This window comes from Molothrus ater, chromosome 14 (genome assembly GCF_012460135.2).
Source record: "Molothrus ater isolate BHLD 08-10-18 breed brown headed cowbird chromosome 14, BPBGC_Mater_1.1, whole genome shotgun sequence".
NCBI lineage: Eukaryota > Metazoa > Chordata > Aves > Passeriformes > Icteridae > Molothrus > Molothrus ater.
Window position 1 is genome coordinate 434,332 of NC_050491.2, and position 23,987 is coordinate 458,318.

General features: G+C 52.4%; 1 protein-coding gene across 2 annotated transcripts in view; it reads left to right on the plus strand.

The window, feature by feature from the left end:
• The window catches only part of MID2 (midline 2), a 63,135-nt gene that overhangs the window by 29,657 nt on the left and 9,491 nt on the right, over positions 1 to 23,987 (plus strand). For both annotated transcript variants that reach the window (XM_036402215.2, XM_036402216.2), the window contains exons 3-7: positions 12,799 to 12,894; positions 16,470 to 16,577; positions 18,717 to 18,865; positions 19,319 to 19,446; positions 20,424 to 20,567. In XM_036402215.2, the coding sequence (XP_036258108.1) occupies positions 12,799 to 12,894; positions 16,470 to 16,577; positions 18,717 to 18,865; positions 19,319 to 19,446; positions 20,424 to 20,567 (625 nt within the window). The remainder of the gene's footprint in view (positions 1 to 12,798; positions 12,895 to 16,469; positions 16,578 to 18,716; positions 18,866 to 19,318; positions 19,447 to 20,423; positions 20,568 to 23,987) is intronic.

Below are 23,987 nucleotides of genomic sequence, written 5' to 3' on the forward strand. Positions count from 1 at the left end.
CACCCCTTCTGGCCAGCTTTTTCCATCCAAATTTGTTCTTCTTCCAGGGGAGGCAGGGAAGGGAGACCCAGGTTGTGGTGTCACCCTCCAGCCTATGCCTGATGCTGCTCCATGCCAGCCTCTCACAGCAGGAGATAACTGTAGATGAGAGAGGAGGTCTGCCAAGGGGCTCATTGGGCTTAATTGTCCTCATTTACTCCTGTCCTGCCTTTCCCAGCAGTGGGATGTGGGTTTCTAAACCATCCTTTTGGGGGGGGGGGGGGGGGGGGGGGGTCTTCTTGCTCACTTGGGCAGGAACATAGCAAGGCCCCATGGAAGAACACTCATCAATGGCTCCCAATGCTATTCCCCTTTGTCTATTCCCCAAGGTATTAAGGGAAAGTGGCAGGTTATTTCCTTCAGACAGGCTGTTCCCTTGTCAATCCAGAAAAAATAAGGTTGCCAGGGCTGCGTGGGGACATGCTCCAGGATCATCCTGGCTGTCCTTGGAGTGTTCAGGCATCTTTGGGATGGGGAGGACTTTGTATTGCTCAGTGCTGGGCTGTGTCTTCCTGCTGCTGCTGCCTGCCTCATGCCAGCTCCCTCCATGGGGAGGAGTACCATGGTACTCTGGTACCATCGGTGCTGGGTGCTCTCTCTTATGGCCCCGGTGCCTGAGTGCTCACACAAGAGCAAGGTTTGCAGCTGCCTTTCAACCCTGACACTGAAGTTTTGTGGCAATTAATCTTGCTATTTATATCGGTCTAATTAGGAGCGTTATTAATATTATCGAGGCGCCACAGTGGTAATTATATGTCTGCTTAACATGTGCTATCAGTGCTGTTCCAATCCACTGTGATTCTGCCTGACATTATCCCACCATTAGCATTGTTTGTTGTGTGCTGCAGAAGATAATTTGATGCTCCTAATCACTGCAATCCTCATTAGCAAACTGTCCCCACGTGCCCAAGCTTTTGAGAGTGATGCCACCAAATGCAAGGGATGTTTCTCTGGGAAATCTTCCCTGTTTTGGGGGTTTCCTGTCCATCAGACTCTCCCTCAGAAGGGAGGCAATCCTTGGAAGATCCTGCCCGCTAAAATAAAGCAAGTATATCTTTGCTCTGGCATCTGCAGGAGCTTCTCTGGTATTTTGCCTGGAAAACGTTTTAACCTGAGAGGAATTCTTTGATATGGGACAGGTGAGGAGATGTGTGTGATTCCTGACATTCTCCTGCTGCTGCTCTGCCTCACCTGTCCGGTGGCTCCCGCTCCTCCACCTGCTGCTGCAGAGGTGGGGGAAGGAACGGGGAAGGCTCCTGAGTGTGCGCAGGAGCTGCATCAACAGGGAATTAAAACCCAGCTGCTGGAGCATTTGATCAGCTTGTTTGATCATCGGAGCTGGAAGATGAATTTTCAGGGCATGCTGGGAGAGGGAAGGCTCCCGAGTGCGGGCTCTGTGTTCTGTTCTCAGGCGCTGGCAGCCAGCTCAGGGCCCCTTTCCAGCACAAGCCCCTGATGGGGGCGAGGGGGGAGGCTGTGAAAAAGGGGGGCTGAGGAGGTGATATTCAGGAGTCCTGGCAATGACTCACTTGCCCTGTGTCATGCTGGGAGGGGGCTCCCTGGGGCAGGTGGTTCTGGTACTTGTGGCTGCCCAACTCAGTTCCTGCGAGTGGGATGCATCCCAGAGATGGGATGGCTATCACAGCCCTGGAGATGGTGTTTCAGCCCAGAGATGGGTGTCACATCTTCCAGACAGTGTGTTTCAGCCCCGGAAATGCTGTCACAGCCCAGAGGTGGCTGTTGTAGCCCACAGATGGGTGTCACAGCGCCAAGATGGGTCTCAGCCTCAGAGATGAATGTAGGCAGGGTGGTCTCCTTCCCTTTGGGTTTCTTACTGAGATTTTCCTATCAGATGGTCCCCCCCCCATCCTTGGACATTGTCACTCAGCACAACCTCTTCGTCTTTCTCCTCCTCCTCCTTAGCCCTCATTCCCCGTGCACTTCCAGCTCTCATCCCTTCCAGCATGGATTGTCTGATTTCAGGCTCTGCCTGTATCCAGCTCCCAGATGGAGGAACTGAGAAGTAATCCATAGGGACAGGAGCTGGATGCCAGTGCCATGGCAGGTAACAATGAGATGCTGATAAAGGCAGTAGAAGCATGAGGAGGACGAGACACCAAACAAACCTCAGGCTGGGACAAACAGGCGAGCTGGAGCCTGAACCATTTGCAGGCATAATTTATGCATTTATTGCCAATTAATATTTTAGATTAAAGCTTGTTCTGCAGTGTAACATTTTAGATTAAAACTGTATTCTGCAGTATTTTGGCTCAGTGAAGCTGAATCCTGTGGAATGCTCACAGCACAAGTCAGGCTTGGTGTCACCCCTGTCACTTGTCACCGACCTCTGGTGCCAGGTCTGGCTGATCTCTGTAGAGTGATCTCCTCTGACTCCTGCCGTAATTTAAAATGCAGGAGCTTTAGCTTCACTCGGCTAATTTTGTATTTGTAATTCAAACCATTTCTTCCTGGTGTTTAGGTGTGAATTAGGCGTGAATTCAGCCACTTTATGTGTTTCCCGTTCAGTTTGGGAGCAGCCAGATCTCAATCTTGATGTGCAGCCCAGATAGTGAGGAGGTGGGGAGCAGGTACCTTTTTCAGAATTCTTCCTTACTTTTTGCTTAAATTTTGCTAATTTAGTTTGGGAGGTGAGATAGGAATTGAATGAAGTGATTAGTAAATCTTTGATAAGCCCATTATCTGGTGAAAATCGCAAAGTAGCTTTTTTGATGTTGAATGGAACCAGATGTTCTTTGGGAATGTATGAATCTTCCATGATTTTCTCTCTAGCACTAAACTCCCTGCTCAGTGTATTCCCTTTGAATTGCATCTTTTAATTTCTGCCACAGAAGCTTGGATGTTTATTAAGTGCGGAGAGGAATTTGCATAAATGACTTGCCAAATCCCAGATTTCCTTTAGCTGCCTCAGATGGGTGTTTGTGCCCCTGAGATTATATAGCTGCTTGGAAAGGCTGTTGGACCCTGTGGAACCCCAGCCACGCTCTGAGCCAGTGTCACAGGTGCCCACGGGATGGTTCCATGGCTCCTGAGAACACGTCCCATATCACAGGACTTTGCCTAATGAAACTCCTGGTTGTGAATCACACATGGAACCCCAGAGGATGAGGAGGAAATTTTAATGGAAAAAGTGATGCTCTTTCAGGCAGTTTATCCTCTTCTGCCTTTAGTAATTGTTGGTGACACTGAATCTCCTGCTATTCAGACACACCTGTGTACCTCACATCAGTATGTGTCAGGCTTTTTCCCTGGAAATTCCATCTCTGAATTCTCACACACCCTGAGAGTATTCCAAAGGGCTCTTCCCAGCCAGACAGTTACCTGCAGCAAGAGCAGTTAACGTGATTGCAGTGTCCTTAGAGCACCCCTGGAGACTGCTGTTCACTGGAGTTAGTGTCTTGCCCTGCCCTGCCTTTCCCTGCCCTGTCCTTCCTTCCTTTTACCTGCCCTCCTCTTCCCTCCCCTACCCTCCTCTCCTTTCCTCTCCACTCATCTCTTTTGAGGAAAACTTTGATGGTGTTCTTTGCCTACCATGTATTCATAGAACTCATTCAAAAGATGCATCTTCTTTCCACCAGTTGGCTCTTCCAAGAGGATATACATATTTATGGCATGAAGCATTTTCTGTCTTTTATACTTTGAAAGGGTTTTGTTCACTTTGCCTTCAGAGCCAGCAGTGCCAGGGTGCTGGCTTATGCCTGACAGTCAATCCTCAAATGTGGGGCTCTCAAGATGTCTCATGGTCTGATCTCTCCTTGAGCTGCGTTGTTGTTGGTTTGTCCTCTGGTTATCCCTCTGCCTTCTGACAGCCCTTCCAGGCACATGGTGTGTTCTGGCTCCTAGTTCTTCCCCGTGCCTGAGACTGTTGCTCTGTGTTTCAGGCTGTGGGTTGTGCCTGTCCTTTGAAATCTCTGTCCTCCCAGGGTTGTGGGTGACTCCTGCTTGACCTTGCTCTGGAGCTTGCTGGGCTGCTCTCCCTGAAGTGCTGCTGCTGGAGCTCTCTGGCAATGGGACCCTGTGAGCCATCCACCCTTGGGGGTCTTGCAGACCCCAGATCTGGCAGGATGTGCAGCAGGGATTTGTTCACCTGGGTGTCCTTAGGACACTGAGGATCTTGGGAAGGATCTGCACTGCTGCCAGCACTTGGATCCTACAGCTCCAGCAGCAGGAACCCCAAGAGGTAGAAGGAACTTGCTCCCTTGCAGCCTCCACAGAGCGATCCTCCTGCCCAGGAGGGCTTTGGGCATCATCCCCAAGGCCACAGTGACCCAAGGGGGTGACAAATGAGTCCCTTTTGCTGCACAGGAGAGACAGAAACCTGAGAGGATGGAAGGCTGGATGGTTGAGACTGAAGGAGCAGGTGGACATCTGCAGCGTCTCCTTTCAGTTTTTTTCTCTCTTTCCTCTATTTTTGTGGTCTCATCACTGTGGGAGAATAAAATAGGATCATTGTTAATGGTTTACTTTTCTGACAGAAGGGATTTTTCAGGGAAGCAGGAATTCCAGTGACATTCAGCTCCATTGGGGACAACAGAGCTGCTTCCTGAGTTCCTACCAAACTGAGCTCTGGGGTTTTCTGGGGCCAGCGGGGGAGACCACAGCTGGTGGGGAGCTCTGGGGCTGCTGCCAGCACTGGCTTCTTTTGCTCACCATCACCCATCCTGCAGTGAACTCAGAGAGGGGAAATGGGGAACTGTTCCCTTGGGCTGTGCAGCTGTGGTGGTTCCTACAGCAGAGCATCAGAAAATGATCCCTCTATAACTCCTGGTTTGGAAGGAACCAGGAATTACTCACTGGAGAAAAATTCCTGGAAAAAGGCATTGCTTGGAGCACCGGAAATCTTTTCCTTCTACTCTGTCTTTTTAAAGGAATAAATAAAAATAGTGGGAAATGCACAAATATGCTCCAGGCTCACTGTAGTTTGGGAATTTTTTATAGCAAATGTAGCACATTTAATAAGATGTCTGAAATCAAATTCTTTTAAGCTGAAAAACACACGGCCTGAACTGGGGAGTAAAATCTTGGTGTTTAACTAGGACAGCTCCGACAAGCAGATCATGCTTAGATGACTTCAGGAAAAAAAAACTGGCTTGTCACAGTGAGGACGAATTTAATAAAATATTTAAACCATTTTCAATACTTCTGTAATGGTACAGAAAACCAGGATAATACGCAAGCGGAGAAGAATGGCTTTGGAGAGATTGAAGGATCACCATACACGTTTCTGCCAGGATCAGCCATACACGTTTCTGCCAGGATGAACCTCTGTGATGCCCAGAGGCTGCCCCATCCCTGGAAGTGTTCAAGGCCAGGGGCTTAGACCAGCCTGGTCTAGTGGAAGGTGTCCCTGTCCATGGCAGGGGGTGGAACTGGATCAGCTTTAAGGTCCCTCCCAACCCAAACCATTCTAGGATTCACTGATTCTGGTGAATGCTTGGGGAATTGGGGGACCTGCCCAGATGCAAACAGCTGCCTTGGGTGCTGCTGGCCCCATCATACCCATCAAAGCAGCAGGCAGTGCAGGGTGGCATTAAAATGTCCTCTTCAGTCTGTTGGGTGTCCTGTGAGAGCTGCTGCCACCTTGCTTGTTCACAGGAGTTCCTCACCCTGGGCTGGTGGGGATGCCTGGTGCTCCAGCAGCCGTGGGCCTCACATGTGCCCTCTGACTGCTGGGGGGGCTGGGGCCCAGGGCCTGACCTGACACATGTCCTGCCTCTCCATGGCCTGGAAGTGGGTGCCAACATCTGTCCCAAAATGTCTTGGTTGATAAGGAAGGATGCAGGAGAGGGAACACCCAAAAGTTGCTGTGCTGTGCCCTGTCACAGGAATGAAAGGAACCAGCCTTTGCTATAAGTGTATTTGGTGGAAGCGTGGAAGCTGAACTTGTCTTTGGGCAGCTCCTGGTTTTTTCTTCCAGTTCCAAGAACCGCAGAAATGTGCTGTGCTTTGCCAGGCTTCTGCCTTGTGCTGACTTTTGGGTGGAGCTGCACACTTAGGATGTAGGAGAAGGTCTGGTCACCCCCTAACAGGAAAGTTGTCAGCTGCCTTATTCCCATCCTTTTTCTCATAGCCAGGAAAACAGCTTTTGGGAGGAAGGGGTTAAAACCAGAAGATTTGGTGAGGAGGAATACTTTTGCTCAGTGGCCTTGCAGCTGGGAATGCTAAGAACATCAGTGTATTATTATGCCAAGTGTTGTTCATCCTCTGCCTGTTTTGAGAAGTAGAATTCCTGTGTAGGGGTGACACACTTTGACAGACATGCTGGAGCCTCCTGCTGGGAGACAGACCATAAAAACACAGCCTTGTGATAAACTGCGTGTGCACAAAGCCCTCTGATACACTGGGGCAGGCAGCCCTGCCTGCTGGGATGAGCTGAGCCTAAAGGAGCAGTGTCCCCGTGTGTCTGTGCTACCCAGCACTGAGGTAATGAAATGCATCTGCTCCTTGCATTTCCGCTGTGGTTTGGCGTCCCCTGGTTACCTGTGTGTGCTGATTGCCACCAGAGCCTGGTGTGGGTGCCGAGGAGTAGCTGGTTCCATGGGAGACATGAGGAGCAGCTCCTTCCACGGAAGATGTGCATGTGTGGCCAAGCTCCAGCAGCAGGGATTCTCTCCCACCACAGCCATTTCTCTTGTCCCTGCCTTGAGGAGGACAGCCGTTCCAAGGACTTCCAGGTGTTCGGGCTCTTCCGGTATTTTGCCTGAAGGAATATTTTTGGAACCGAAGCCCCTGCTGCTGTTAAGTTGCACAGGGACAGGGGTAAACAAGGAACAGGGAATGTGCACCCTGGAGCTGCACCAGGCAGCCAGACACAAACCTTGCCAAAACAATGCTCAGACCAAGTCTGTAACTAATCAGCGACTTTGGAGAAACAACACCATTAAAGTAATTTGTGTGACTTTTCCCCCTTGTGACTTTTCCCCAGGATACTTTGATTTACAGGAGAACTAGCAGCACTCCCTGGCCCTCAGGTTGTCATAGGAGCAGGAACATTTGGTCATATTCCTGGGTAACAGAGGCCAAAGAGTGAGGCACTGGGAGGAGGTGAGTGGGACCCTAGGTCATTCCATCAGCAGGTGATGGAGCAAGTTTTACCTGTAGCCATTTCTGTCCCTCTCATTTCTTCAGCTGAGATGTACCCTAGAAAGGGAGGATCTCTGCAGGCATAATTAAATGCTGGAGCTGCCACAGATGTGTGTGCTGGTAATGGTTTCCCATGGGAGTGTGGGTATGAGTGACACCTCCCCATAGGTGAGGCAGCTGCATGACAGATTCAGAGTGTGCTTTTAGCTCATGTGGTGGCACAAGCTGGTTTTGCTCCCCAAAACCAGGCAGGTTTGGGCTATGCTGGTTGGCTCAGCCCAAGAGAAGATGCTGCAGAAGAGCCGACAAGACACAAATCCAGGATGTGCTGATTCGGCAGCAGCACGTGCAGCGCCTGCAAATCCCATACTCAGCTCACCCTGTTTGCTCGAGTTTTTCTCTCAATTTAAATTCCCAAGGAAACACAAGTTTGTACTGGTGCAGCCCACGCAGGAATGCTGTGTGGAGGAGCATGGATCCCACCTGCCTGCCTGCCCCCATAGTCCCTGCCCAGCCCAGCACAGCTGCTCCTGTGGGCTCTTGACAGTTCCTTCCTTTCTTTCATCCCATTTACAAATTGGAGTGTGGCCACTGAAGTGGTGGATTTACCCCACTGTGGGCACTGAAGTGGTGGATTTACCCCACTGTGGGCAGGATCTAGCCTTAGGTCTTGCCAGGCTGGGATTACCCTGTGCTTTCTGTGAGGTGAAGAGGCTGGGGCCACCCCCAAGCTGGGCACTGGGGACATGGCTGGAGCACTGTGTGCCCAGGTAGCATGGGTGACTCCTGCCATAGGTCTCATGGTGCATGTGGCTGGGAGCCCTTGCTGTGACAAACCTACCCATGTGCCACCTGCATCCCCAGCCCTGCTCCCCACAGGGAGCTTCCCTCCAGAGCTGCTTCCCAACTGAAGGTGAGCGTAGAAAGAGCAAGTCAGGGTTTAAGCCTAATAGATCATCAGGGATTAAACCTGATTAATGGATTTGGAGCTGCTTTTTTATTGCTCACACTGATCAGGGGACATGGGGCTAGTCACCGCACCCTCAGGTGTGTGTTGGTCGAATGCATCCCCCTGGTCCCCATCCCCTCCATGCCAGGGTCACTGCCAGAGTCCCTTTGCCTGGCTCAGGCTCTGGCTCTTGACTCTTCAGCACCATCAGAGCCCCCCCACCCCCATGCTGTGCAGAGCCACTTGGTTTCTAGGTCAGCTCTGCCAGTGGGTGACAGCAGCCCCAAATGCTGGCAGAAGTTTCAGCTCTTACTCAGTCTGTTTGGCTCCAAAGTGACTTAAAATGCATTAATGTCACACATGGCAGCCCAGTCCCGTCCCTTTGTCACTTGTGCCATTGTCTAGGGACATTCTCTGACTAAAGCCTGGTAGCTGACTGGCTTTGCATATTTTTCCCCAAAGTTTTTTTCTTTTTTTTTTTTTTTCTTGGTGGTGGGAATTTAACTAAACATAGAATTGTGGAATCACAGAATGATTTGGCTTAAAGGAGACTTTAAGCTTATCTTGTTATACCCCTTTTCCTGAGCAGGGACACCTTCCACTATCCCAGGTTGCTCCAAGCCCTGTCCAACCTGGCCTTGCACACTACCAGGGATCCAGGGGCAGCCACAGCTGCTCTGGGCACCCTGTGCCAGGGCCTGCCCACCCTCCCAGGGAAGAATGTCTTCCATGTATCCAACCTAAATTTCCCCTCTTCCAGTTTGAATCACCTGGATGTGCTGCTGCCAGGGCTGGCAGTGAGCAGTGCTGTGGTGAGCCCTCTGTGCAGCCATGGGAGGCGGGAGTGGGAGCATCCGCTGGCACAGGAGCAATGCCAGGCTCTGGACCTGCTGTGGCCACTGAGAGGAGCCTGATCTGTGCAGTGCTGTCAGTGCCTTGGAAGTGTCTAAGGCCAGGTTGGACAGAGCTTGAAGCACTCTGGGACAGTGGAAGATGGGGTTCTATGATATGAGCTCTATGGTCCCTTCCAAACTTCTGTGATTTTAGTTTGGCAGTGCAGAGGCAGCTGCCAGTGGAGTGAGAGGATGCTGTACCAACCCCACTGTCACTGTCCTGCTCCAAAATCCCCCCAGAGCAGATGGGGTTGGAATGACCCTGGTGGGAGCTACCTGCAGATTACCCTGTCCAGCTGCTGCTTCCCAGAAAGCTATCCCAGCATTCCTGAGACAAACCACATCAGTTCCATCATCCCTACAGTGGGTGCCTGGGGCAGGAGCTCAGTGCAGAGCAGTGTTTTGGCCAGGAACAGGGACATGGGTGGAGGTTCCCACAGCTCCAATGCGATTACAAATGTCTCATGCTATCAACAACGTTGGGGTTTTAAAAAGTGAGCAACTCCCTCCGGAGCTCCATGGCAGACTCCTGATGCTCTGGGCAATGTCGTGGTGACATCTGGCTTCCCTGTGCTGCTCCAAAACAAGTCAGAGGACATGCAGCAGGAATCGTGCCCCGTGCTGGGACCTGGCAGCACATCCTCAGCCCCGAGGGCTTGACTGTGCATCCCCAGCGTGGCAGCCATCCCGATGGCCGCTGCGAGGGCTCATTCCCTGCCCTGTCCAGGTGAGGCTGGGGAATACTGGTGGCTTCCAGGAGCTGGTTTTCCTGACACTTTGGCATGCATTTTGAGGTGGGTTTGACTTGGTGCCTGTGTGCCTGCACATGGTTTGTGGATGCACACATGATATGTGTTTGTGGTGCGCAGGAGGATCGGGGCAGGGATTCACCTCCATTACTGGAAGTGATTGTAGATGAACAGAGGCAATGAGATAAGCCCTGAGTAAATCACTGGAAGTATCACTCTCCAGTTTTGGCTGCCTTCCCATGAAGATAAATGCAGAAACCTCTCTGGGGTAAGGCAGAGCCAAAAGACACCCTCCCTGCCATTGTGCCAGGCTGAATCTCTCACCCCTCAGAGCCGTGCTGAGGGATGGAGCAGACACCCACCACCCCTGCATTCCTAGGGCTTTCCCCAGCTCCAGGGTTCTCCAGGTCCTCCCATCCCACACCCACAAGTTCATGCCACTGGAGATCTGAGGCTTGCATGGCCCAAACCCCTGGGGACTTGGACTCCCCTCAGGTCTGTGTGACATGTGGGGAGCCTGTTCTTTGGCCACCTGTATGGGGCTCAGAGCCTGCTCTGTTCCATCTCTCAGCTGGTTAAAGCCACAAGGCTGACAGCATTTCTCAGAGTGAACCAGCTGCCAGACTGGTGGATGGGCTGGGAACCGGCCATGGAGGGCAACTGTGACCAGGCACAGGCAAGGTTGTGTTCGATGAAGAACAGGGACCAGGAGGACACCATGTATTTATACTTCCTGAAGTTGTCTTGAGCCTGCAACCTTGATGGATTCTTCTAACAGAGAAATAAATCTTTAGTTGGAGGAAAAAGAGTTGTGTCCCATTGTGCCCATAACTGAAGAAACATGAGCACTGGTACTTGCAGGTCAGTGCTGTGTGATTACTCTCCTTTGGTGGAGTGGGAATGGATTTATTCTGTATCTGGTGACTGGCAAGTAAAGGGGTGCAGGTGCTGAGCTGCTCTGCTGGAGTTGTGGGAGGGTTTGATCCTGTGGGTCCTTGACACTCAGCATGGGGGAGGCTCAGCCCCTGTCCCAAGGTGCCTGGGCACTTCCTTCTCTGGTCCTGCTGTCCTTGGGTGACCCAGGCCCTCCTCCCCTTTCAGCACCAGTGACTCCTGCTCAAGGCCTTTTATCACTTTTTCTCACTTGTCTCCCCAGTTGTAGAGAAATCACCTATTGGTATTTCAGGAGAGAAGGTGGAGGTTTGGGGAAATGACGGGCATTTTATAAAGCAATTAAAACCCAACCCCTGTAATTGCTGCAATTTATATATACTACAAAATAACCAGCTGGTGTGATCCAGGCTTCAAGCCCATTTTATTAATTTCAGCACATCAAACAGATGGAAACATTCCATCTATGTTTTCCTGAGAAGCAGAGGGGTTGGCAGCAAGGGTCTGTGGGTGCACTGAGGGGCAGGGGAGCAGCAAAGGGCTGTGGAACCATGGCTGACACCAGTATAGCACCTCTGATTGCCTCAGCATTGCACAGAGGATGTGTGATGAAGGGATTGGTGCTCAGGGACGGGCTTTGTGTGTGTTTGTGGATGAGAGGAGTGATGCCATCCCCTAGAAAACTTGGGATGCTGCAAATGGGGTGTGGGCACGCGTGCTTCAAAGCTGTACCCCAGCCCCCCGCCCTGCCCTCCATCACAGCCTGGAAGATTAAAGCAGATCGGTGCAAGTTCAAAGCTGCAACCTCAGTGCAGCCACACTGGTGATGAGGGAGGTAATTAGCAAGTGAAATGTTCATTGCTGTAGTGAAATGATGTTTATAATATTGGGTTATGAGGAGAGGGGGGTGGGAGCAGCTGGCTTTTCCATTATCCATACAGCCCCACTCTGCAAACCCTTCTGGCATAACCAAGGCTCTCTGGGTTTTATTCCATTTCTCCAGCCTGTTCCTGTATTCTGCCTTGCTTGCCCTTGGCCAGCAATTTTCAGGGTTGCAAACGAGCTTGGGATATTTTAGGAGCCAGTGGTTTTTCAGGAATGAGTGCTCTGCCTGTGCTCTGTGCCTGTAATTCAAGTTCTTCTGGCTCAGTAGCCCCCAATTACCCATGTGTACGGAGAGGGGCCGTGTTTATGGGCCTGCTGGAGTCAGATGAAAGCCTCAGACTGCAGTTCCTACATGCAGATAAATGAACCACCTCAGGGACCCTCTTCCAGCCCTGGAGTTTAAAATATTAATAGGATATCATTTCCTGACAAGGGCTGCAACAAGTAGCAAGTGCTTTGTTGTAAAGCATTCCCGTTAGCAGAGCACGTGGAACTGGCAATGCTGTGTCTCTGAAATTGTTAACACCCAGAAACTGTGTTCCCCCCATGGCCACAGGTATCAATATCCCCTCAAATGAGGTCTTCATTGGTGCCTCACTGGATCCCCTCCTTCTCCCAGAGCAGTGCAGCCTGTGGGCACCAGAGCAGGCCCTGCATCCCTATCCTCTCATGATCTGCTGGCAGAGATCTGCTGGCCATGAGCTGGTCATGACTTCCTGATCAAGAGCTGCTGGCTGGGATCCACCAGCCATGATCCACTGCTCATAATCTTCTGGCCCAGATCCACTGGCTGTGATCTGCTGGCTGAGATCTGCTCTGGTGAGCAAAGGGCAGCATGGCTGGGGAATGAAAGCCAGCACAGTGCAGCTGAGCTCTCCCTGCCTGTGCCATTGTAGCTCCAGCTGGAGTGGTTGGCAGAGAAGACATCCCTCTCCCATGGCTCATCAGGCTTTTGTTCATCTCCCTCACCCTGTGCAGAACAAAATTGATGATGAAAATAGTCAAAATTTGCTCTCCAAAGGAGTGGCAAAGGGCAGACACCCATGCTGTCCTGTCCAGCTAGTGACAGCCCAGGGTCACCACAGTGCTGGGCTCTCCCATATGGCACAGCCCCCTGGCACGGGCAGGAGCTGCTGAGGACCCCCAGAGCCTTTGCCCAAGGTTATTCCAGTGTCCCTCCCTCAAGCAGTGTGCTTGGTGGCAGAGGGTCTCAGCTGCTGGCAGGGGACTGGGGACACTCCAGCTTTGCTGATCTCTATTTTTCCTCTTTCTCCCATTTCTGGACCTGCAGCAAACCCTGGAGACAAATCTCACCAACCTGGTTAAACGCAACAGCGAACTGGAAAACCAGATGGCCAAGCTGATACAGATCTGCCAGCAAGTGGAGGTGGGTGAGGACCAGGGGGGCTGGGGGAGGTGCCCGGGGCAGCTCCCAGCTCTAGGGGAGCAATGCATGGATCACCCCAGAGTCCTTTCCTGGGGCTTCCCTGTAAGCAGAGATGAGTGTGGGGGGTAGTCCCAAGCAGTGGAGGACACAGGGATGGTTCCCAGGGGTCCGAAGGAGTTGTCATGATTGGGAGCCACTGAGAAGAGACATGGGCTGCTGAGCTGGCTCCAGGCAGGAGGACCTGCCTGCTGCTCTGTGCTGGGGGCAGCAGCTGCTTTTGGTGGAAGACTGAGTGAAACTGAGTGTGAAAACAGGGCTCAGCCAGGTGACACTGAGCTTGTAACAAGGCTCATCAGCTGGGTGACACTGAGCATGCAGCAATTCCTTGAACCACCAGCTTCCCTCAGGACTGAACCCCAGGCTGCTGCCAGGATCCCAGCCATGGATTCAGGGGGAGTTTGCCAGTGCCTGAGAGAACACAACAATTGTTTACTTCACCCACAGCACCCCAGGCCTTGCAGGGTGTGCAAGTCCTGTGCCTCCCCTGCACTCCCCCAAGCCATCCCATGGGCCCAGCAAGATGCAGGAATGCTGTGGTGGGATGTGGGGATGTTGCCTCAGGATGCTGTGGGTAAGATGGAGGGATGCTGTGGCAGGATGCAAGGATGCTGCAGCAGGATGTAGGGATGCTGCAGCAGGACAAGGGATCCTCCTGTGCAGGGTGGAGCCATTTGCCCACAGCAGAGCATCTATGATGCCTTTGCCTAGGGAGCTGCAGCTTGTCCTTCACCACCTGAATCTCAGAGCAGCTGGGGTTTGGGGCCGTGAAGGTGCTTCAGACCCTGTGGTTTCTGCAGGCATCATCAGCACTTTGTTCTTCACTCCTTCAATAATGTCCTGATGATCTGGCAAGAGGAAGTGAGTGCAGAAGCCCTTTTTGTGAGTGCCAGCAGGGCCGAGTGTGCTGCCAGCAGCTGGCAGCCACTGACACAACGTGCAAAGAGAAGGAGGAGGGGGCTGAGATGCTCTGAACTTCCAGCCAAAATAAGGAGCAGAAAAATCCCACTTGGCTCTGCAGCACTGCTGGCCTTTTGTGTCACTGATGTTGTCCTGCTTCCCTCTGCCTGTGCATCACTCTGCAGTAGGAATGGCTTTGTTGGAATGGTCTCTCCTGGGCTTCCTCTTCCCCAGGGCTCAGTGGGCTTGGACTGATCTGGGAATGCAGATGGCAGGGATGTTTGGCAGAGAGAGAAGGAGCCAGGATGCCCTTGCAGAGCTCTGGTGGCAGTCAGCAGCCCTTGCTGTTCTGATGGGCCATGCTTTGGCTCTGAGAACCCACCAGAGATAGAGCAGGGATGTGGCTGGATGTCCTGGATTCCTTTGAATCCAGCTCCAATGTCTTAATGACCTGACATAGGATAAATTGAAAGATATTTGGTATTTCTGTCTGATCCTCAGTGTCTGAGACCTCTAAGCTGTCATTTTTGACACAGTTTGTGAGTTTTCAGCTTTGTCAGATGCTCTGCTTAAAATAACAGTTCAAATAACATTTCTCAGCTATGTTGAATGCACAGCCAGGCCCTTGGAGGCCCCTTCACAGAGAGCACAGTAAACTGTGAAAGAGAAAATATCTGTGCTCTCCATCAATCTGATTCTAGGGAATTTTGCTTCTGAGATATTTGCAGACATGGCACACAGGCAGGCACATGCAATTCCCATGTACTCTGCCCCCCAGAAATATCCAGTGTAAATCTCATGGCATGTCCAGAGAATGGTGCCACCAACACCTTGAGGGACAGGGGTGAGAAGGGCAGAGAGAAGAGCCCCAGAGAAGGGCACTGCAAGTGTCCTCAAGGCCCTGAGCCTGTGCTGCCCCTCAGAGTGACTCTGGTGCATGGGAGGCTGTACTGAGAGAGGTTGAAATGGCCAAATCCTCTGGCAGTGAAGGAAATGTGGACCAAGGAGGGCAGATAACAACCCTCCAGAGAAGCTGAGTTTGTAAAACAGGGATAGTACCAGCTCAATGTCCCATTGTGGGGAGAGCAGAAGCTGCAGGTGTGCCGTGGGACTGTGTCACAGCAGCCTCAGTGTGAGCTCCTGGTGTCCCCAGGGCACAGCTGCTACACAGCCAAAATCCTCTTGAGGACTGAGGAGGTAGGATGGAGTCCTCTGCTCCATCCCCGAGCTGCCGGGAGGAGGCTTGCCTGCGTGTGAGTCAGGCTGTGGGCTGAGATGCTGCTTCTCATTCCCATGAGGTGCAGGACAGAGCTGGTTTATTCCAGGACTGTTGTCCCTAGCACATTTTCCCCCAGCACTTAGGTGGGTGAAATATTTTTTCTCTCCCTTTTTACAACTAAAAGCTGCCCAGCTTTCTTGCAGCCATAGCACCTGCTGAGTGTTCACCCCCAAACCCAGCATTTACCTGGGAGCTGTTTCATCCATACAGAGTGCTGTGGCCAGTGTCCAGGTGTTTTTGAGCCAGGGCTTTGCCAGTGGAGCAGTCCTGGTCTGCAGTACTCCCTCCATGCTCTGCTGGCCCTTTGAGGGAACCCCAGCCTTGAAAATGCTCCTGTTTTGGTAGAAGGCAGCTGGGAAAGGGACTGTGGTGTCCTTTGAAACTTCACCTGCCTTCAGCCCCCCTAAACATCAACATAATTGAGGGGAGATTTCTTGCCCTTGGCAGGCTGTGGATGGCTACAGATTTACATTGTCCTGTAACCATCCTGGAAGGGGAACAGTCCAGGCCTGAGCTGGACTGTTGGACAGCAGCTGGTTGGAGGGATGGACCCAGGGCCAAGCTGAGGTGCCCCAATCTCCCCTCCTGTCCTTGGCCCAACATTTCTTTCTTGCCCCTTGCTGTGCACAGCCTTCAGCCTCAAATTCCCTCACCCTCATGTGTCCCAGAAGCTGAAAGAGGAGCTTCAGGTTTGTGCTCCTGGGAAGTTGGGGTGACAGCCATCCCTGTGGGCACACAGCTTTGAGGGACCAGGGTGCTGCCAGCTCTGCCACAACAGCACGTCAGCAGTGCCACAGCAGCAGTGCCGCAGCAGCTTGCTGCAGGCTCCAAACCCTGGGGCTGTTCCCCACCCTCCCTCCACATGCAGCAGATTGGGAAGATTTTCCACTGTTTTTCCTCAGTGGAGCTCTCTTTGCAGACCATCAGCTGTCTCCCACTCCAGTGTTGCATAATCTGCTGGCCAGGTTTAAAAAAAGATCCTGTAGCAAAAATGTGGTTCACTCTAGGCTGCCTTGTTTCAGAGGGATTTGGAGTATAAAATGAGGAAAACTGATTTCTGTCCTGTAGTGTGCTTTAATGCAGTGCTAGGGATAGAGTCCTCTTCCATGAAGTGCATTCCCCCTTGTCCTGTCCTGTCCATCCTCCCATGGATACTGGTCTTCCCTAGAGGCAGAGGACTGGAACCTCTGCTTGTGCCCCCACTGCACTCTGTGTGTGCCCCACTCTGAGCACAGCCATGAGAGCATGCTGTGTGTCCCTCCCAACACCTGTGTGCTGTGTGTCCCTCCCAACACCTGTGTGTCCCTCCCAACACCTGTGTGCTGCTGTTCTTGGCCAGGTGAACACAGCCATGCACGAGGCCAAGCTGATGGAGGAGTGTGATGAGCTGATGGAGATCATCCGCCAGCGCAAGCAGGTCATCGCCGTCAAGATCAAGGAGACAAAGGTGAGGGGTCCCAGCTCATGTGTCCTTGCTCACAGGTCCCCTCCTGTGCCCAGGGGTGGCCGCTGCAGGGTCTGCCCCTCCTGTCTAGGAGCAGCACTCCCGCAGCCAGTGACGCTGGGATGTGCCAGCCTTGGGCAGAGGGGCTGCAGCAGCGCGTGTTGCGTTGCCATGAAGGGTTTGCTTTGAGCAGCACCCATTCATCTCCTTGTCCAAGCTCCTGGTGTCCCCTGGTGCTGCCCTCCATGCCACCCCATATCCAGGTGTCCATCACTGCTGCTGCCCCAGGGCTCCTCTGCCAAGGACAAAGCATGTGCTGGCTGGAGGAGGAACTGTGTGTTGGTTAGCGTGACACGTTGGTGGAGAGGCTTGGATCACTCCAGACAGCTTCCTCAGGGCTCTTCACCACTGTGGTTTGAATAGAATAATGTGGAATTAATATTGAAGGACCATAGTCCAGTGCTGCAGTGAGAGCAGAGGCTGCATGCTCTGCATTGCAGCACAGCTGAGGGGGAGCTGCTTCTCACCCTCATCTTTGTGCGAGTGTTGGACCTTTCCTCCAGTGGCTCCAGGTGTTTCTCAGTGGTTTCTATGTGTAGCATCCCACTCCACAGGGGAAGGGACCCAAGATTCATAGAGGCTCATGGTTGAAAGGAATGACAAACAGGTCAGGGTCCTGGGGGCACTGTCTGTGCTTACAGGGGGGACCTTTTTATAGGTAAGTTTTGCCTTCTGGGAGTTCTCACCTTCTCTGCAAACCACTTCTCATGCACAGTCCATTCTTCCAGACATTTCTGGAAATGGGTCAGAGGCTTCAGGGGTCTTTTGTGGTCTTGATTCCTCTACAGTCCATGCCACTGCTTCATCTTGCTCCTGTGCTGTGCTGTGTTGTGCTTATTGCCAGGAGCCACAGCAAGGATGTTTGTCCCAGGACAGTGCTGCCCTACCTCCCTGGGGCCCCTTCTCCAGCCCCAACAACCCTCAGCTGGCTCTGCAGCTGTACAGCTGTTCGTGTTTGAGACATCACCCTCACCTTCTGGGCTCTCCACGTGCATCAGCAAGAGGGGTGGAGGGCTATAACTCTGAGGGTGCCCAGGAGAGCTTGCATGACCCCACTACTGTTCTCAGTGAACTTTGGTATGCACTGGGGTCCCACCACGGTACCCATGGCCAAGCCCCAAATCCAGATGCTGCCAGGAGCAGGTTCCACCATGTGTGTAGGCAGAAGAGCCACCGGCACAGCTCCAGGACACGCTGGCAGCAGAGGGAGCTTTGAAATCCTGCTTCTACCCCAAGCACTCCAGGGAACATATTTTATGTAACGGTGCCGTCTGCCAGTCCATCTGTCTGTCTGCTTGCTCTTCCCACCCTCTTCCTTGACTCTTCCAGTCTCTGCTGTCCAGTTCCAGCCATGCTTAGAAAGACCTGGAAGCTCCAAGATATTGTTTTCCTACAATTGGCAGCTGGGTAGAGGTGAAAGGCACAGATTAGTGCCCAAACCCTCCGCAGAAGCAGTGGAGAAAGGAGCAACCTCTAGAGGCTGTGGCTGGTTCAGAATTCCTCCAGTTGAGGAGCAAGGAATTCTGCTTTCCTGATGGATTGCCATTTGGTTTTCCATTTGTTCTGCCCTGCTTTGCCTGACAAATGGCCCAACACATGTATGGAGCCTGGAAGAAGGGAGGGGGAAAATATGCAGATTCTCTCATACCTTGGTCACCCAGCAGTTCAGTTCATCACTTGTGAATGTGATCTCTTCCATCAGCTCTGTAAACACTGCCCCCATTCCTGAGGTTCCCTTGCCTTGTGCTGAATGGCTGAGAGGAGTCTCATGGCAGCCTGCTCTCCTTGGGCTGGCATGAGGGGACATGGTATTTGCATGGGAGGAGTGGAGAGAGGATGCATTGTTCTCCAGGGTCCAGCATATATGGGACCCTCAGAGCAAGCACAGTCTGTGCCCTGGGGCTTTCCCACCCCCAGCAAAATTCACATGGAAAGTGCTTTGCTGAGCTCCCTCCCCAGAGCCATTGGGACATTCCCGTGCCCTTTCACAGCTCCTTGCTCACCATGATCAGCTGCTGGCTCAGGGTTTCCCTCTGTGCCTCTCAGGCTCCTGAGCCGCGCTGTCCCCTCTGCTCTCGGCAGGTGATGAAGCTGCGGAAGCTGGCCCAGCAGGTTGCCAACTGCCGGCAGTGCCTGGAGCGCTCCACAGTCCTCATCAACCAGGCCGAGCACATCCTGAAGGAGAATGACCACGCTCGGTTCCTGCAGACTGCCAGGAACGTGGCGGAGAGGTGGGCTGGGCTCAGGACACTGCTGCTGGAGGTGGCCCCCATTGCAGGTCCCTGCCCAGAGGTGACCCAAGTCCCCTTCAGTCACTTCCCTGGAGATCCCCAGCCATCCCTGCTGCCTCCCACTGTGTGATCAGGTTCCCATCCCTCACAGGACTGGGCTGCATGGCAGGTCCTAACAATGCTGTGGAAGCAAGCCCCCTTCCCTGGGGTAGGAAAGTGGTGGAAATGCCAGTCCAAAGGGAGTTCAGGGGCCAGTCAAAGCTGTAAACCCCAGGGGTGGAGCCCTCCCACTCTCAGGGAACCCCAGGCTAGGCCACCCTCCTGGGTAGGGGCAGTGGTCTGTAGGTGCAAGCTGTTTTCCTGATAGCAGGTGAGGCACAGTGAGGCTGTCTCCATCCCTGTGTCTCCCTCATGCACCCTGTTGCATACTGATGGTCCCCTCTTTCCTTCCAGGGTCGCCATGGCAACTGCATCCTCTCAAGTCCTGATACCAGATATCAATTTTAATGATGCCTTTGAAAACTTTGCTTTAGATTTTTCTAGAGAGAAGAAGCTGCTGGAGGGACTGGATTATCTAACAGGTGAGTGCTCAGGTGTGCTCCACTCTGTATCTTCCCCTGAGTCCCTGCCCTGTGCTCCGCCAAGGGCTGGCAGACCTATTTTAGGATTTAACCAGTAACAAGCACCAGGTCATCTGTGGCAGAGCAGGGCCTGTGCTGTCCCCAGGACAGTGATAGGTCCCCATCCCTCTGTTTCACCCTGCTGTTCCTGGAGGACCCATGGAAAAGACCAGAAAGCTTAAAAATTATGGTCTCCATGACTTGGTGGGGGAGGCTGATGTCCATAAGGATGCAAAAAGGATAAGGATTATATGAGGGTCCATAAGGATTACAGGGGAGGAATGATGAATTAACTAATTATTATACTTCTATGGCACTCTGTGCTTTAACATTTCTGTTTTCCTGCCCTTTTTCTGGGTCACTTGCTTCTAAATTATGAACCCTTCTGGGTGGGACTTCAGTGGGCCCCTCAGGGCTGCCCTGATGCCCCAGCACAGACTGGTTGCTGCCCTCGGTGGTCTGGGAGCAGCAACGGCTGCTGGATCAGCCTGTGCTGGAGCACTGGAGGGATGAGGCAAGGGAGGCAAGGACATCTTCACTCACCCAAATCCGATTTTATCATCATGAAGCAGATCGGCTTTCAGTGAAAGATTAGCACAAGCGTGTCCAGATCAGTTATGGGATGAAATACTTACTCCACAACCAGGGCAGGGAAATAAGTAGATTTGGAAGTGGGTTCTCAGCCTGTTTCAGGGTGGGGGTGTCAGACCTGATGGAGCAGCAGTGAAAACCCTGTGCTCTGACCTCTGGATGCCTTGTTAAACTAAAAGGTTCAGTTCAGTGGGAAACACAATGACAGATTAAATGAGAGAGGTTTTGGTGTTGATAGTACTACTGCCACAAGCCCATCTCAGTCCTAACATGAGTGGAAAAGGCCTGGGTTTTTAAGGAAGGAAAGCCCAAACTGACCAAAGTCTGTGGTCTGTGCCATCCCACAGCACCGAACCCCCCGTCAGTCCGTGAGGAGCTCTGCACAGCCTCCCATGACACCATCACCGTGCACTGGATGTCAGAGGATGAGTTCAGTGTCAGCTCCTACGAGCTCCAGTACACCATCTTCACCGGCCAGGCCAACTTCATCAGTAAGTCACCACACTTCCCTTCAGCAAGGAGTCCCATGTTGCCCACACAATCTCCAGCTGCTCCATCCCTGGAAGTGTCCAAGGCCAGGTTGGAGCAACCTGGGATAGTTGAGGGTGTCCCTGCCCATGGCAGGGGGTGTCACTGGATGAGCTTTTAGGTCCCTTCCAACCCAGAGCATTCTGGGATTCTGTAAGGAAAAGGTTCTCAGTTTCATCAGTGGTTTTAAAGGCTGGGTATTTATGGAGGAGCAGCAAAGGATCTACCAAGGCCTAGTGGATCAGAGCAATAGACACCTCCTCATGTTGTGGGGGCCATCCCTGAAGTGCTCTGGTCTGCACTTGGTGTCATCGGCCCCAACTTGGTGAATCATCAGGAACATTGGAGGCTCCTGTCCATCTCACAGCTCCCAGATCCATGGATACCTGGGATCGTACGCAGGGCAGCGCTGGCTGCTCCATGGCTGATAACTATGGTGGTTTATAAACCCTCTGGAACAGCTCTGAGGCATATTTCCAGGTAATTTTTCATTAAAATTACTGCCATACCTAGTTGTTTTTCCACAGCACCACAGATTTGTCTCACAGGAATGGGATTTGATTTGAGGACTGAAGACAGAATTACTGATGGTCTGTGGCTTGTGAGAAAGTTTTATTCTTGGTTTTCCTAGCAGCACTTGCCATTGTGAGAAGTGCTGACAAGGTGCCTCAGAGTGGGTGTTTGGGCTGCCGTCGGTCTGTCCCACTGGCTGGAAAGACGTTGGCACCGGCAGCACAGTGTCACGGCTCCGGAAGGCTGTTCAGTGCACTCTGAACTGTGCAGGAAGCTGACAGAGAAAGTTCCCTGTGACTTTCCAAGCTGGATCTCACCTCCCCAGCCCTGGCCCAGCCTTTGTCCTTGTTTTGGAAAACAAGATGATGCATTTCCTTTCCGTGGTGGCTGTTGTGTGCTGGTGCTGCCACAGCCAGACCCGCCCTGCTTGGCTCTCCTCTCCCTCCCAGGTAGAGCATGTTGTCTCCAGCACTTTGTCCTCTGGAAGCCTGGAGAGCTCAGCCACCTCTCTGGCTCTGCTCTTGGATGGCCACCAGCTCCATGTCCCCTGCACTTCCAGCTGTGAAAGATTAGCACAAGCTAATCTAGCACAAGGATGGGGACTTGCTGGTGTCACCATGTGGTTTTGGTAGAGAGGGATGTCTCAAGGTCCCTGTGCTAGCTCTGTGCACTTTGGGCTGACAGGTTGCTCAGGGCTTGCTCCTTGAGGAAGGACTGTTCAGGGATGGAGCATCCAGTGCTTCCTCACCCTCAGTTAGGAGGATTTTGCCCTTTTCCACTCAGGATTTCCTTTGCTGCAGCTTGTGCCCTTGCCTGGGATGATGCCAGGGAAGGATCTACTCTCACCTTTTCCCACATGCCACTTTGGACACATGTCGCTTGGAGTCCCATACACCAAGGGACTTGGGAATGAGTCACCTGCCCACCTCTGGCAGGTGGGGCACAGGCATTGGGAAAGGAGGAGCTGTGGAGACCATGAGAGTGAGGAACAGTGAGGGCAGTGCTGGAGTAGAGCCCAGAAGGTCACATGTCTGAAGTGTCCTCCTTGGCCAGCCAGCAACCTCCAGGTTGCTCTTTGTAGGATGAGTGAAGAAAACATGAGTTAAATCCCTGAGAAGAAAATGAATAACTTACTGTCCCTCGCAATAGCACAGTTTGGGTCATGGCACTGTGTGAGCACTGGCTGAACTCATGTGAAAAGACACTGGAACACTGAACAGGGCCTGGGACCCTGACCAGGAGAGGAAATACCTTTCCAAGGTGTGCAGAGTTGGCCTGTGGAACCCATCCCCTTCACACTTCCATCAAAGCCAAGAGTTTGGCAAGAGCCAGACATTTTTGTGGAGGATAAATGCTACAATAAAAGGGATTTTTTAAAGCTTTGGCGAGGATAGGAGCGAGGAGGTTAGTCTTCAAGGCCAAGCTCTTTTAGGTTGTTTTGCAAAAGAAACCTACTTGGAAGGTCAAGTCCTTCTCATTGTTGTATCTTAGCCACCTTGTTCTTCCTGATGGAGCATCCCCAGCTGGTTCTTCCTGCAGGAAGGTGACACCGACCAGGCCGGGCTGGAAGCTGTGTGCTCCAACGGGAGCAGCTCCGCGTGCAGGCTGCAATCAGGATCACATCTGTTTTATTTTCTACTTCACATCACACTCCTTGTGCCCCTCGGCCATTCCCATGTGTATCCCAAACCAAATTGAGGATGACAGGGACTGCAACCTGCCCTTGTCCTGCGGCTGAGCCAGCCACTGAAGAGAAATGAATTGGAAGCCATTGCAAAAAAGATATGGAGCATTCCCAGCTCCTGCCTCCCAGCCCTGCACATGTTGAAACCCCCTCTCCAGTCACCCCAAATTCACAATGCACTCCTTACCTCTCACCAGATCTAGGAAGCCTCCAGCTACTTCTTCCACGCTTCCTTATTCCTTTTGGCTCAAAGCCCTACCCCTGTGCTGTGATAGCTGTCCTGGTTTCCCCTGAGCCCCAGAGCATCTTTGTCCCCCAGTTTAGCTACTCGAGTGCTCGTGCCAGCTGCAGGTGATCCTCATCCCAGTGATGCCAATGGCAGGAGCAGCCTGTGGCACTATGTAAGGCTTTTTCCCTTTCCTGGAGCACTGTGCCACCCCACCTGAGGTACAGCACTACATTTCCACACATGCCAGGCCCTGTAGCTCTGACACTGCAAATCACTGCAGCAGTCAATTTGGCACCTCCGTGGTCTTGGATTCTTCATTCCTTCCCATTTCCAGAAAGAGTTCAGCCTGCTGAATGGTTTCCAAATGTCTGGATCCCTTCAGTGGGAGCTCTTTTTCTTTGAACCACTCTGCAGATCAGTCTATTCAGGGAGCCAAGCATCAGCCTCCCTTAGCCATGGATTATTACTTCCCACACTGGAGCACTGCGGACGGGGCAGGAGCAAGATTCAGTTGCAAACACATTGATTTGGGTGCAAATGCATCCATTTCTGCTGCTGGAATTGCATACTGAGCAGGAGGGAGGCTGTCCTGTGGGACAGAGTGATGGTGGGATGGTGGTGGAAGGATGGTGGCCATCACCCCCTCCCAGGCACCAACAGCTTCGTCTGCCAGCTGCCCTGGCTGGAAGGTGCTGCTGGCTGCATTTCCCTTTGTCTGCACCCTTTCCCCATCACTTCCCATGGCAGCATCCCAAGATGCCAGCGCTGCAGCCCTGGTCCTGCCTTTGTGTGATAATGGAAGAGATTCTGTGTTGCTGGGATTTATCATCACTGGAAATTTCCCTGCCACTCTGAACTCCCAGGCAGGTGGTAAATCCTTCCGAGGGACACATGGTCATGAGCTCTGCATTAGCAGTACAAAAGCTTTGTATTCTGTCCTTCCTGGGAATAAATCTC